General features: G+C 37.7%; 2 protein-coding genes across 5 annotated transcripts; both read right to left on the bottom strand.

The window, feature by feature from the left end:
- Positions 1 to 3,883: 3,883 nt before the first annotated feature.
- LOC110185026 (uncharacterized) lies at positions 3,884 to 5,688 on the bottom strand. Its single transcript, XM_020953678.2, is given in 2 exon segments — positions 3,884 to 4,835; positions 4,837 to 5,688. Coding segments are annotated over 2 exon segments (1,629 nt in total). The 5' UTR covers positions 5,682 to 5,688; the 3' UTR covers positions 3,884 to 4,051.
- Position 5,689: 1 nt separating this feature from the next.
- Positions 5,690 to 12,436, bottom strand: LOC147643853 (uncharacterized). 4 transcript variants are annotated; one of them, XR_015271525.1, is made up of 3 exons: positions 11,602 to 11,925; positions 11,317 to 11,521; positions 10,651 to 11,248 (listed from the first exon to the last, which is right to left on the bottom strand). XR_015271525.1 is itself a non-coding variant. In XM_086832208.1 (2 exons), exons 1-2 carry the CDS (start codon positions 12,419 to 12,421, stop codon positions 5,822 to 5,824), a joined length of 492 nt encoding a protein of 163 aa, XP_086688334.1. In that variant the 5' UTR covers positions 12,422 to 12,436; the 3' UTR covers positions 5,690 to 5,821. The 4 variants fall into 4 exon arrangements, 3 of the variants coding, with proteins under 3 accessions (XP_086688334.1, XP_086688335.1, XP_086688336.1); XM_086832208.1 differs by lacking the exons at positions 10,651 to 11,248; positions 11,317 to 11,521; positions 11,602 to 11,925 and adding exons at positions 5,690 to 6,294; positions 12,403 to 12,436; XM_086832209.1 differs by lacking the exons at positions 10,651 to 11,248; positions 11,602 to 11,925 and adding an exon at positions 5,690 to 6,294.
- Between the last annotated feature and the right edge of the window lie 338 nt (positions 12,437 to 12,774).

Genomic DNA, 12,774 nt, shown 5'->3' with positions numbered 1-12,774 from the left:
GGGATCTGCTGGGGCCTTGGCTCTCGGATTCGCCTACTGATCGGATTATGACAACCAGCGACACAACACACAACACACAACACACAACACACTGCACAAGGCATGACGATGTCAACAGATGCAAACGGATGCCGCATCTTGATCGCCACTTTTGATTTGGATTAAGTGAAAATTCATTAGATAATTTCAGGCCGTGTCGCCTCTTTGGACGATGGGAGCTTGTGAGGCGCACTACCGCACACTATCGCACTCATCGCCGGCTAAGTATGCTAATTAGTTTATATTAGCAGCGATTAAAATCGTCTCAAAACCCGTCGCCCCGATTAGTGTCAGGAAGTCGTCTCTCATAAGCCGCCAGTCTCATGGAATAGCATTCAATCTCTGGGAGCACTGAGCACTCTAAGCTCCTTAAATGTGCAAGAAAGTTGCCAATATTTCCGTTTTTGGCATTGATCATTGGCAAGTCTGGGAAAATGCATATATCTACGAGTGGGTGCCATTTAAGCAGGATAACACTGTAGTTTTAAACAGTCTTTGGAAGTTGCAATAGTCAATAGTCATTAAGAGAAAGTTTACTTACAGCCTTAGGAAGATAAATTCTTAAAAGGATGTCTTATTTATATATCTTGGAAAAATAACAATGCATTTATTAAACATATTTGTATGTTTTATATCTTGACATAGGAGTTAATAGGACTTCTGTAAGTCCTTACAAAGGCCTTCAATAAGTGAGTAAATATTGCTACTATTAACTGATATACTTACAGATTTTTGGATACTTCTTCGCTCGATTCCTGTGACGTCAATCGATTTGTCTTTATTCCGATGATAGCTCTCCTTTCTCGCTTTTATAGATCTCTCTTTCTGTTTGCTCGACAGGCCAGTGTCAAGGCGAAAGATAAATACGCTTCTGACTCAAATAAAGATGCAAATGACTCCAAGCTGGACTGCAATAAAAAAGTCTCACTCCGACACACAAACTTGACTGCCAACACGTAGACAAACAATGCAGCAGAAGGACGTGGGGCTGGACTGGACTCTGGAGTCCTGTGATCAAGGCAGACAAGTGGAGTCCATTAAAACACTAACGTCACGTCAGGCGCCGGGTGATGGATGTGGCCTAAGGACGAAGACAAGAGCGCAGTCGAAAATCACCCAAAAATAGCTGGCGAGGGCACAGGACGAAGGGACGAGAGGACGGAAGGACAAGAGGACGAGGCCGGCCTGTTGGTTGCACCAACTGTCCGTGGATGAATACCAATCAGAGAAACAATTGGCGAGCCGTCGTCCTCTGGCAAACAGGATGCGATGGCAATTTAAGTCAGACAGTCACTCAAAATGGTTTTTGCCCGGGTTTTCCCATCTGCTTTTCGCCATGGTGCCGAGGGGGGCGTGGCAAACACACACACACCCGCCTGCCAACGGGGCCAAATACTGCAACATGGCCAATTGTCCGTGCGTGTTGCGAGGAAGTGAGGAAGTGCGCCCCTTTTGCATCGCCATCATGAAGTCATTCACTCAATTTATCGTTTGATGAATGTCCTGGCAGATAGTCCTGGCATCCCACTGCTGTTTTCGGGGCGTTGATGTCGGTGCACACACACGTTTAATGGCCATTTGAGCAGTTGATAAACGTTTCGCTCGTTTGCGTTGATGAAATGTTGTCGTTGTCGTTGTCGTTGTCCTGTTCGTCCAGCTCGTCCTGCTTGATGTCCCTGCATGTCCTGCTTGTCCTGGCCTGCATTGTTTATTTATTCGCCGCATATGGAGCACTTCCTCTGGATCCGTTTAGTTTTTGCGCTTATTTCTAATTGTTTTTGTTTGTTTAGCTCGTCATGCGGCGCTTTTGATTTATGACTCTGGTGCGTTGGCTTTCTTTTTTGGCATTGTGAGTCCATGCCATGCCCCGGGTGAAATTGGTCTGATGACGATGACACTATTATGATGTCAGTGTCTGACAAGGGACATACTCATTCACATTCAGGATAGCAAAGTAAGGAATGGCTCCTTGATGTGGTCCATGGACATGTTTTACCTGGTATCCGATGGGTTGAAGAGCTGAAACATGCTGAAAATTTATGAACAGGCGAATCGATTTGGCCCCTATATATTGATGGATCAAATGCAGTTATAGTTGTAGTGATAATCTTCATTTTATTAAGGTACTTGCTTAAGCATTTTATGCTTGTTATTAAGGAATTTCAGATAAAATTTCTTTAAATATATTGCTAAAACTTATTACAATTGTAATAATCACAAGTTTAGATTTCTACATGATCTCAAGATCTTCTCATCAAGAAGTAAGAAGAAGTTTGCTAGATGATCGTGTTACGTTTTAAATTAAATATTATTTAAGCTTTATTTAAGCTACATTTTAAAGTGGCAATGTTAAAAAATCCCAATCACAGGGTTACCTTTTACTCTAAAATAACTACAAATACTATTCCATTTATTCAACTATAGTATTCATGCGACTTCTAGCGTAGTTCTGGTTCCATTACCAAACCATTAATCAAATGGCGTTATTCTTGAAATATGAAAGCCATAATAAATATGTATCTATATTCATAAACAACAGATCACCAATTAAAAAAAGCAAATCGAAGAAAAACGTTGAGCTTGCCGCACACATATAAAATACACAAATAGGGGAAAAAGAAAGCCCTGCTGGCTTTAAATTTTTGTAATAAAAATGAATTTACACCTCGACCAGAAAATATACATATAAAAAAATACAACAAAAGCTCGGAAAAAAGATGGATAAAAATATGGAATAGAATTCGGAGAGCGAGCCAGCGTACAAAAACAGAAAACAGCAATCCAACACTAATAATTCGCTTTTATTGAGTGTTTCTGGTGCAATAAAAAACATTTCGGCTGGATTTCCCTTCGGCTGCTCGTAAAAAATGTGGACTTTTATTGGGCCGAGAGTCCGGTAGAATGCAAGATAATTTCGATACGCACTGAACGGGTTGCATCGCTTCCAATTCCAATCCCAATCCCTTCCCCCATCGCCAGATAGGGAGCGGAGGAGGCCTATTAAAGAAACTTAACGAGCCAACAAATTACTACACGCCATAAAAATCAAATCACAAAAGTACACCAAAACACGGCGCGACTTGACGACGTGGCGAGGTCTAAAAATAATACTCCTGAAGCGCCCTCGAATAGGGCCAGGGACCACTGCCATCGGGTGTCATTATCAAAATGATTTAAAAGCACAGTTGCGGCGGCATTAGGCGGATATTCCAATGCCAATGCCTGGGGTGAGTCTTTTGTGTTTGGTGGAGATTGCTATGCCTATTTACACAAGGATGTAAGAGGAAAATGTTTGGAAATTAATCTTAACTGAGTATAATTTAGCCGCCTTACCAGTGTAACTGAGTTTAAAAGTGCATAATGCTAAGATATAGTAGTGTTTGTCAAAAGCACCCTGCTCTACCACTCATTAGTAATTCATAAGCATTAATGCAAATGAATCATCGATGAATTTGCATACAAAAATGAAAACATGTGCATTGGCTAGCCCTCAGGCTGTTATCAGTGAGAAAGCAAAGATTCATTCATGATTCACCAACGTTTTAGGCAACAAATTCATCAACTTTTTATCAATGATGATTCATCAAATAACTCAGTAAAACTCCATTCGTCAAGGATTTAACATACTAGGCCAGAAATGCATGAAACATTTTGTAGCGTCATTTTTTGTTTCTAATATTTTGCTTTAACTTTTAGTTTTTGCTCACATTAAACCCAAACATTAAACATTTTTTTTAACACTTCTTTACTTTTGACAGCTAAAACGTAACTAACTCCTTTAAAAGTGTAAATATATTTCTACGGGATGGAAATATTGATTTCCACCAATGAAATACCAAAGCAATTAAAATTGTATGAATATTTTTCATTTCAAAGATTTCCCTTTAATTTAGTTACATTTACTTTTATTAAACATAACGACTACTTGACGGACTATGACTTAAATTTTCGATTTTAATTATCTTCTGCATGACCCTGACACATTGGGATACGATTACTAGCTATAATCGATCTAAGAGAAAACTGATCGCCGATTCCTCCCACTCTTTGCAGAGACTAGGAATTGTCTGGCTTGGGATTGTCTGGTTAGGGATTGTCTTCCTTGGGACTTCCTTGTCGCCAGTTTCTGGTCCGACCTATAGCCGAACATTGGCACATCGGTCGCACTGCCGTTCTTGCCCCGGTCCAAGGTGATGATGGAGTGCACTGAGGCTTCGTCCCGGGCCTTCTCCATCTGTTTGGATATTGTGGAACGCCGATAGCGACGAATGTTTTTGTCTTCTACGATGCGACCTTTGTCGTTCATCCGCGACTGGTGCGGATGTCGATTCAGCCAGGTCCAGGGTTTGTCCTGGTTGAAGGGCTCGTGGACGAGCACGGGGATTGGAGCACCGTAGTATAACTTGCTACTGGGACCGCTCTCGACCACCTCATCTGCGGGCTCATGACCCTTGCGCTTGTGAGTATTATTTTTCCTATGCCTATTTTGCGAGGAGTCCTTCCCAATGTCATGGAATAGGGTTTCCTTCAGGCGTGATTTTATGGCCGAATCCCTAAGCATTTGGTAGTATTCATCGGATTTGGTCTTGGCGGCGCTGTTTTTAGTAGCAGACTTCTTCACTGATTTTCGTCGTGTTTTCTCCACTTGAATGTTCTTGATTGCTTCGATGAGGTAATATGGGTTGCGAGTAAGGTAAGTCCTTTCATTGAGCTGAAAGAGCAGGTCCTTGAGTCGTCTGGCCCGTTCTGCTGCCAGCTCATCCTCATAGCTATCGAGTTCTTCAAGATTCGATGGGATTCTTCTGATCCCAGTCATTCAAATCCTTTGGCAAAAAGTGCTTTCCAAACACATAGCCAGGCTCGCCACTTGCCAAGGGACTCCCTTGAGATGCAGATGAGTCATTCCATGATCCGTTCACATTCCTAGGACACCCATTCAAAGAGTAACCTATTAAATTAGCCCTGTTCAGACAGGCTCTCGCATCCGACTCTTGTCGTCGCCTCCTGCCATTTCGATGAGCGATGGAATCCCGATCGATGCCCGCTTTCCTGGCTTTAATCCCACTGCGGAAATGGCATGGTGCACCTTCGAAACAGGACCCAAGTGGCTTGACGTTCTTGGGGTCTCCCCCTTTTAGCCAGGTCTGCATGACACGTATCAGAAGCATCAGGCTGTCGCTGCTGAAGCGACTCCTGATGTTTCCGTTCGTGTCAAACAGACGCATGTAATCCTCACAAGCGTTTGGATACACTAGCGGCACCTTGCAATGATTTCCAGGTGCAACCGCGGGATTCATAATCTTGCTAAAGTTCTGCAATGTCAACAGGTACAGAAAGTCAGAGACCGCGTTGGCCGGACGATTCAAAACCTTGGCTAAGGCGAATATGATGTGCTGATTGGTGAAGAACCACCGCTCCTTGACAGTGTCCTTGGGACATGGACATCCTTGCTTCATTAGCTCCAATAGGCGACTCTTCTCTGGCGAACTCTCACCCAACTCTGTGACTGGGAATGGTTTCTTCACACAGTCCCTCGGCGGAGACTTTCGCGGTGACCGACATTTGCACGCGGAAAGTCGTTCAAAGCAAAATTCTCTGCCGTGCAGACTATTGGCGAAGATGCCACTCATCAATCGAAACATGCTGGATGTTTCTTTAGCATGAAATGTATATTTTACCAAATTTAGATACAACTGTCATAGGAAATTTTTAAATGGCATCTCGAGCAACACCTATCAGGACCTCATTCGGGTTGTCCTCCGAACAACCACGCGTGTAGCTCTCAATCGGCTGTGAATCCCCCATCGCAGGTCTCCATCTCCTCGTCCTGGGCTTCTGAGTCCTCTTCCTGCAGCATGTTCCAGGAGTGGCCGAACGGATTCAGAACTTTGAGCAGGGTGCTAGGCGGAACGGGGCACAGAAGCTTTCCAATGAACCGGGTCACACGAAGTATCTTCTGCTCGATCTTAAGGACAGTACTGGGACCGCTCAAACAAATATCGCCGTGGGGCATCCGTGAATATAATTTCTGGCAAATGGGATGAACCTTCTCCAATTGCAGAATCCTGTTGTTCAACCCAGAGTTGCCACGCAAGAACATCTCCACATTGCCCACCTTGCTCTGGAAGATGACCTTCGGGACCGAGTTCCGGCATGCACAGGCCATCAGTTGGTAAAGGCACTTTCCAGAATGGTAGACACACTTCGTAAGCTGCCTGCCCTCCATTTTGAAGAATACTTGTACAAACCTGAAACCTACAAGAATTTGATTAAAAAATGAGGTAATAAGCCTGAAATTTGTTAAAATCAAGATGACTGATGATGCCTGGTTTTTGGTAAACCAATGGACAGTTAACGGAAAACTAGAGTGATGGATTTTTTTAATTTACTATATTTTTTACTTATATGAACACGCCCTGAAAGCAGACTCGGTTGTTGATGTTAGCCAAGGACATGACTCCAAAGCTTAGACAACATCTGACTAAAATTACATTAAGGGACGCTATACCTTCTTATTGAATATTCCTGCATGATCAAGATATAGATATACAGATATTTGTATATATTAATTTTCAAGACAATACTAATTAAATTTAAAAACTATAGTTTCTCGGTGCCAGGGTAGTTCTGGCAGCAATGCGTTAAAAATTTGAAATCGATTTTTGTAAAGTAGTCGAACTTGTTTTGAAGCTTCCTATGTTATCCTTGAACCTCCTCATGGTTGACAAGCCAATACAGTTACAATTTGTCTAAGAACTACAAAAAGGTGAATATAAATCATCATTCGGGATAATTGCAATAAAGATGCATTAAATGAAGTTGACGAATTTATGTTTGCCAAGCACATACATATGTATGTACATACATTTATCATTTTAAGCTAAAGGTTATAGCAAATATACAACATTTTTTTAAAAATAAATATAACCTAATATAAGGATCGATTGTATATTCATTTTACGAAATCTTAAAAACTGCAAACATAAACTGCGTGAAATTGTCTCTCTAGAATTTATCTAAAGTTGTTATAAATTGTATAAATAGAATAAATTGTTGTACTTCGACAAACATTGTAGTATTATTACAAATATTATTATTCGTAAACGTAAATAACAAATGGGAAAGATATAACCGAGCTTGATTGTAAGTAACATGTTGCGCAACATCCAAATAAAGACACAAAGGTTTCTAGCAACATGTTTAGCAACACACATCGGAGTTGCCAACCTAAATATAGACGTTGAAGATAACACCATAAGAAATAATATGTTTATTTTTTTTAATCATTGGTGGAAATATACGAATGTGAATAACTCATAAATTAGAAAATTCTAAAAGACATTTTTAGTCTATTAATTAGGAGAATAAGAAAATAAAATCCATATTTTAAAAGATTTATTATCATTATAATGGGATATGAGTTGTTTGTTTGGCCCAATGTAATTTAATAATACACAAACATATTTCTTATAATAATTGTTAAAAGTTATTAGTGAGTTAATACTCTTACTTGTAATTCATTTTAATATAGATTTTAGCAGATAATTTTAAAATATTATTATCACAATAATACCAGGGACCCTAATACAATATTTTGAAGATAAAATAATAGTTAGTACCTCTGAATGCGTTTTATGAAAAATTAATATTTGAGCTTTATTTGCTTCTTTGTAAGTTTTTATTATTTTATTCAAGACTGTAAGTCCGTATATATGTACATACTTACTTGTATGTATATGAATGTAAGTAGTTATAAAATGTTGTACAACATTTATTATGTTGTTGCACCCGACAATATTCTCTGCATTGTTTTTCGAGAAAATCTCCATTTTACAGTTAAAAGCAATATATTCGAAATATAATTTTGCGCTGTATAAAACTATATTTTGTTTAATAAATCCCATAGCGATATACATACATACATATGTAATTATATCCCACCTTTACTCTCGATATGCATAAGTTCGTCATCGCTCACGTTTCTATTGATTTCTTAATCCAATTTTAGTGCAATTTCTCAATCCACCCAACAAACAGCGATTATAATTGTTCCACGACCCCCGCCCCCCATCGAAGTGAATGAGAGGCCAATACAAACGATACGAAGGCAGAAGGAGGAGGAGGAGGACGGACAGAAAAATAAACGTCAAGTTGAAGATTGCGAAAAATAAAGCGAAATGGAATATGACAATGCACCCTCACCTTTGCATGAGCACTTTACGTTGGCGCAACAACAATTAACACTCACACTCGCACACGCACATGCACATGGACATGCACATGCATAAAGGTAAAAAAAGAAACAAGGCAAGCGCAAAAACTTAAAGCGAATTTGGAACGGAAAAAAAGCAAGACCTCTAACTAGCCCACTTCGATTGGGTGCAGAAGCGAGATAGCACAATGCGCTGCTGCTCAGCAAAAGGGGAAATTGCAAAGAAACTAAAAGGAAACAAAAAGAGACAGACATAGAGGGAGAACGACGGCGCTGTTTAAGGGGAAATGGCGGGGCAATGCGGAACGCTTGAAATGGAACGTAGCCACAGCTGTCTCTGCAAGCGAGGGGAATGGATGGAGAGAAACCCAATGTGCAGAGCTCTCTCTCTCTGATTGGAACTGAAACAGTGCTGCGATGAGAGAGAGAGTAAAACCAAAAGAGCCAAAACATTGCGAGAGGAGAACCAGAGAGCGAGTTTATTTCCTTTTCACACACACATTCACTCACACAAAGGCAGCGCTGCATGTGCAAAGCTCTACCGGCACTTCTGCGGGCAGCGACGTCGCCTCACGACCTCCAAATCCCCCTCCCACCAAGAACAGAAAACCTAAAGAAAAACAAAAAGTTGGAACTAAACACTGGTTTTGGAAAGGCGGAAAACCTATCGAGAAAACTAAAACAAAGATCTGTGAAATGTTACCAATTGGGAATACCAACAACGGGAATGTTCCCAAACTAATTAGGACACTATTCTTATATGGGTATTTAAGTCTTTTACGATTCGGTTCCAATCAGCGTTTCAATTAGTTAATTTCTTATTTGACTTAGGTTTTATTTTTTTTCAAGTTTCTAAGTGAAACCGGAATTCAGCAATAAAAAAATTAAATATATCATACATTTTTACGTTCCCTTAAATGTTGAAGAAAGTCGAAAATTAAAATTAAGTTTAACGATATTTAACATTTCCTAATATGAATTATAATCTAAGATTAATAAATAATACATTATTATGTTTGATCTCATAATGGGAAACTTAACTGAATACAAACAGTGATAATTAAACTCAGTTATTTAATATTTTTAAATTACTTATTATATATAAATTTTTTATAATTTCGTCCCTATTTCGATTCCTTTAGATACACATTAAGGTAAAATCAAAATAAAGATACATAATCAGATTGGTAGATAAATTGTGTTTAATAATGTTTAATTGTTTTGGAAGTTAATTTGCAGCCTTATAATTAGGAAAGTTTACTTTAAGGGTTTAAAAATAAAAATTAAAAATACATATCGACAAATATTTGGTATTCATATAAGATCGAAAAAATTTCGAAAGTTTTGATATATAGACCATTTTAAAAACATTGAAATATCGCAGTAAATATTTATAAACATTTTAAATGGTTTAATTTTATTATTTTTTTTACCGATTTCAAACATCTTTTAAAATAAATTTTTTATGACTTCGATATAACTATTTATTTAATTAAAACAATATTACTACTTTATACTTTATATGGTCGGAGATGACTTTCCACTGCGTTCCAAACGTATAGTACCTTGTGAGGGTAAAATTAATAAGAAATTAGAAAGAAATATTTAAATTACCTTATTAGTTGTTAACATATTCGTATTAAATCTGAATTACAGTTTTTATGTAATTTTAAAACAATATTTTTAATTTTATGAAGATCGGAGATTATATCATATAAATATTAAATAAATGTAAAAGGTTCTTATACCTTTTATATAATGAAATCGATGTTATCTTGTTGTTCCTCTACGAATTAACATATGTACGGACATTTTTTTTTTAAATAACCAAATAATTGTTTACATTTTATCAAAATCGAATTTAAACAATGTATATATGTATATAGGAGAGATCGGTTAATTTATATAAAAAACCTTTAATGTTAAAAAATCACTCCATGTTTATATTTATTTTTTTCTTCTGTCCAATTATCGTTTTTGATAATTAGAGTGCAAGTTATAAGGGAATACAAGTTTCGGAGTCCTGAAAGTACGTTTTCTTTTGAATTTTTCTGACCTCAATAATTTTCGAAAACAATGAGCAATGAGCAACATGACGCTGTTTTAAGAATATAATAATATATTAATTAAATTTCCAACGTTGAGCTTACTTTAGTGCACTAGTCAAAATGGATTCAACATAATATAAAATTTTTGTAATGTCTTATTAAATTTTTAAACCTAAAAATCCCATCCCATATCCATATTATTACTTATACATATATAAATTCTATTCTTATTTTAAAATATTAAGTAATATTTAATTATTGCACGACTGAGCAAGAACTGTGCTTCAAAGATAATTTCTAACTTGAATAGCAATATTTTTTTATCTGAAAAGTATAAACTTCTGGTTGGACAGACTGTCGTGATGTATATATATTTAAACAGATTTACTATATATTACAAAGATAAATAGAATTGAATAGGATTTGGTTTCCAGGCTTTGGCCTAATATCTGCTGCCCATCCATGGATTTAAAGGGCACGGGAAGTTCCCTTTTGATTCAATACAGATCCAGAAAAAGTTTCCATAGCTATGCTCCTTTTGCTACATACGTACTAATTTCACTTTTCCGAATTTAAAACGAACATCTTTTATTATTTATAGTTCTCAGCGCTTTGATAACATCACACCAAGAAATGACCTGATAAAAAACGTGTAAATGGGAGGCAAAAAGAAAAATGTTCTTTTCGGTATAACCGATAGATCACAGTAGACTGGCGAATAGCTCATTGGATTTTATAGGGTCAAGAAAGGAGATACGTCTTTGATCTGAGGCAGTTTCAATCATAACCCCAGCGATTCGCGGATGATTAACGCTTGGAATCGCTCCTCGAAAACCCAAAGGCAAGTAACATACTGCAGACTATAGGCTATAGACTATATACTTGGTTGATTCGTCAGATCACACCTGAGCTCGATAGAGTCGGTTGCTTCAAAGGAATGCTGATGCCACTGCACACAACAAATAAACAATTGAAGTTGTTTCGATTGTTGGAATTATGATGAGAGACGCAACATACATAGGTTGCTCCGTTTGAAGTTCGTCTGACCTGGCCCACGGAAGCAGCCGCCTTTAATCTCTGACCCGGCTAATGGCACCCAGAATGGTTCCAGAGGAAAGACACTTCCGTGGCGGCGTTTTTGTGGTTCCTAGTGGGTGGCAACCACTGCTGCCACTCTTGGCCACTCTTAGTCGCTCTTAGCCACTTCAACCAGCATTGGCGCCTGCAAGTATTAGTTATATTTGTATCAGCTAATTGTTTAATATTTTATTGACTGTTCGAAGCCAAACGCTTTGAACTCACCCCGATCCGTTCCCGCCCCCTGTCCCGCGAAAGAGTCCAAATTGATGTGTGTGGAAGCCGAATACCCAGCTCATAAATTGTACGAAATTATGCGTAAATAAAGCAAAACTGCGTACACGAAACGTTTGATGTTGCCCGGTTCTGGTTCTCCTGCCCGGATTAGTCGGATGATTTCGGTTGGATGAGGCGAGGGTGTGGTGGGGTCATGGGGCGACCTAAATCATACTTGGTATTTCCTCAGGAACCGAAATGATTCACATCTTGTCTATAAATAAATAAACATTCGTTAGATTCATCTATCAAGGTTCAAAAATATTTTGAAATTGAATTATGAAGCGGCCGGGGGAATAAGGAGATATTGATACGAATCTAGCTTACATTATGGGTGTATTTTGAATTAAGTATAAATTTTTATATTTTTTCTTTTACCTTGGGATATAATCATAGGATCACTTGCTTTATGCTGACCCAGGGAGCAATTTAGGCCTTTTCAGGCTTCTTTACTTCTTCTTAGCAAACTCAAAGTGTATGATTTCTGAGTCTATCTGACTTTTTTCTAGGACGGATATAAAAAATGTACATATGTGCATGTACAACTATCTTCCGACACTTAAATGATTTAGGTGAAGATTATTTTTTGACTCTTAATTAATTAATATTAATATTTATTCGTTATATTATTAATTAAGCTTAGAAGAATATAAAAAAGTGTTATAAATTTTGAGTAATAATAAAGAAAAGAATGAATTTCAAATTTGAATGGGATATGGAAAAAACAAACACTGATTCTTAAATTTATACCTGTATAACTTGAAATCATTTTGGAATCGTTTACTGCGTATTGTTTTTCGTTAAGAGGAAATTTTTGATTGAAAACTCCTTAATAAAGTCTAAACACGGTAAAGAAACGATCTTATTTAAAGTGAAGCACAACAATTTAAAATGCAGTAATTAAATCTAAGGGCTGCCTTGATCTCAATTCTCGTAACATATTTATTGGCGTTGCTATTTTTTCACGAATGTTTGGTGGAGACATAACTAAAAATTTGTTTTTAAATTAATTCGGCTTAATATTTGGACACTCATTTCAATTATCAAGTCAATTTTAAATTTGAGTGTTATTATTCACTTAAAACGCCCGACTCGAACATTCGTAATTCACAAACTTAATAC

Source organism: Drosophila serrata, unplaced genomic scaffold (genome assembly GCF_035046125.1).
Source record: "Drosophila serrata isolate PLE 108 unplaced genomic scaffold, ASM3504612v1 contig_245, whole genome shotgun sequence".
NCBI lineage: Eukaryota > Metazoa > Arthropoda > Insecta > Diptera > Drosophilidae > Drosophila > Drosophila serrata.
This window is presented reverse-complemented; position numbering and strand designations above follow the sequence as displayed.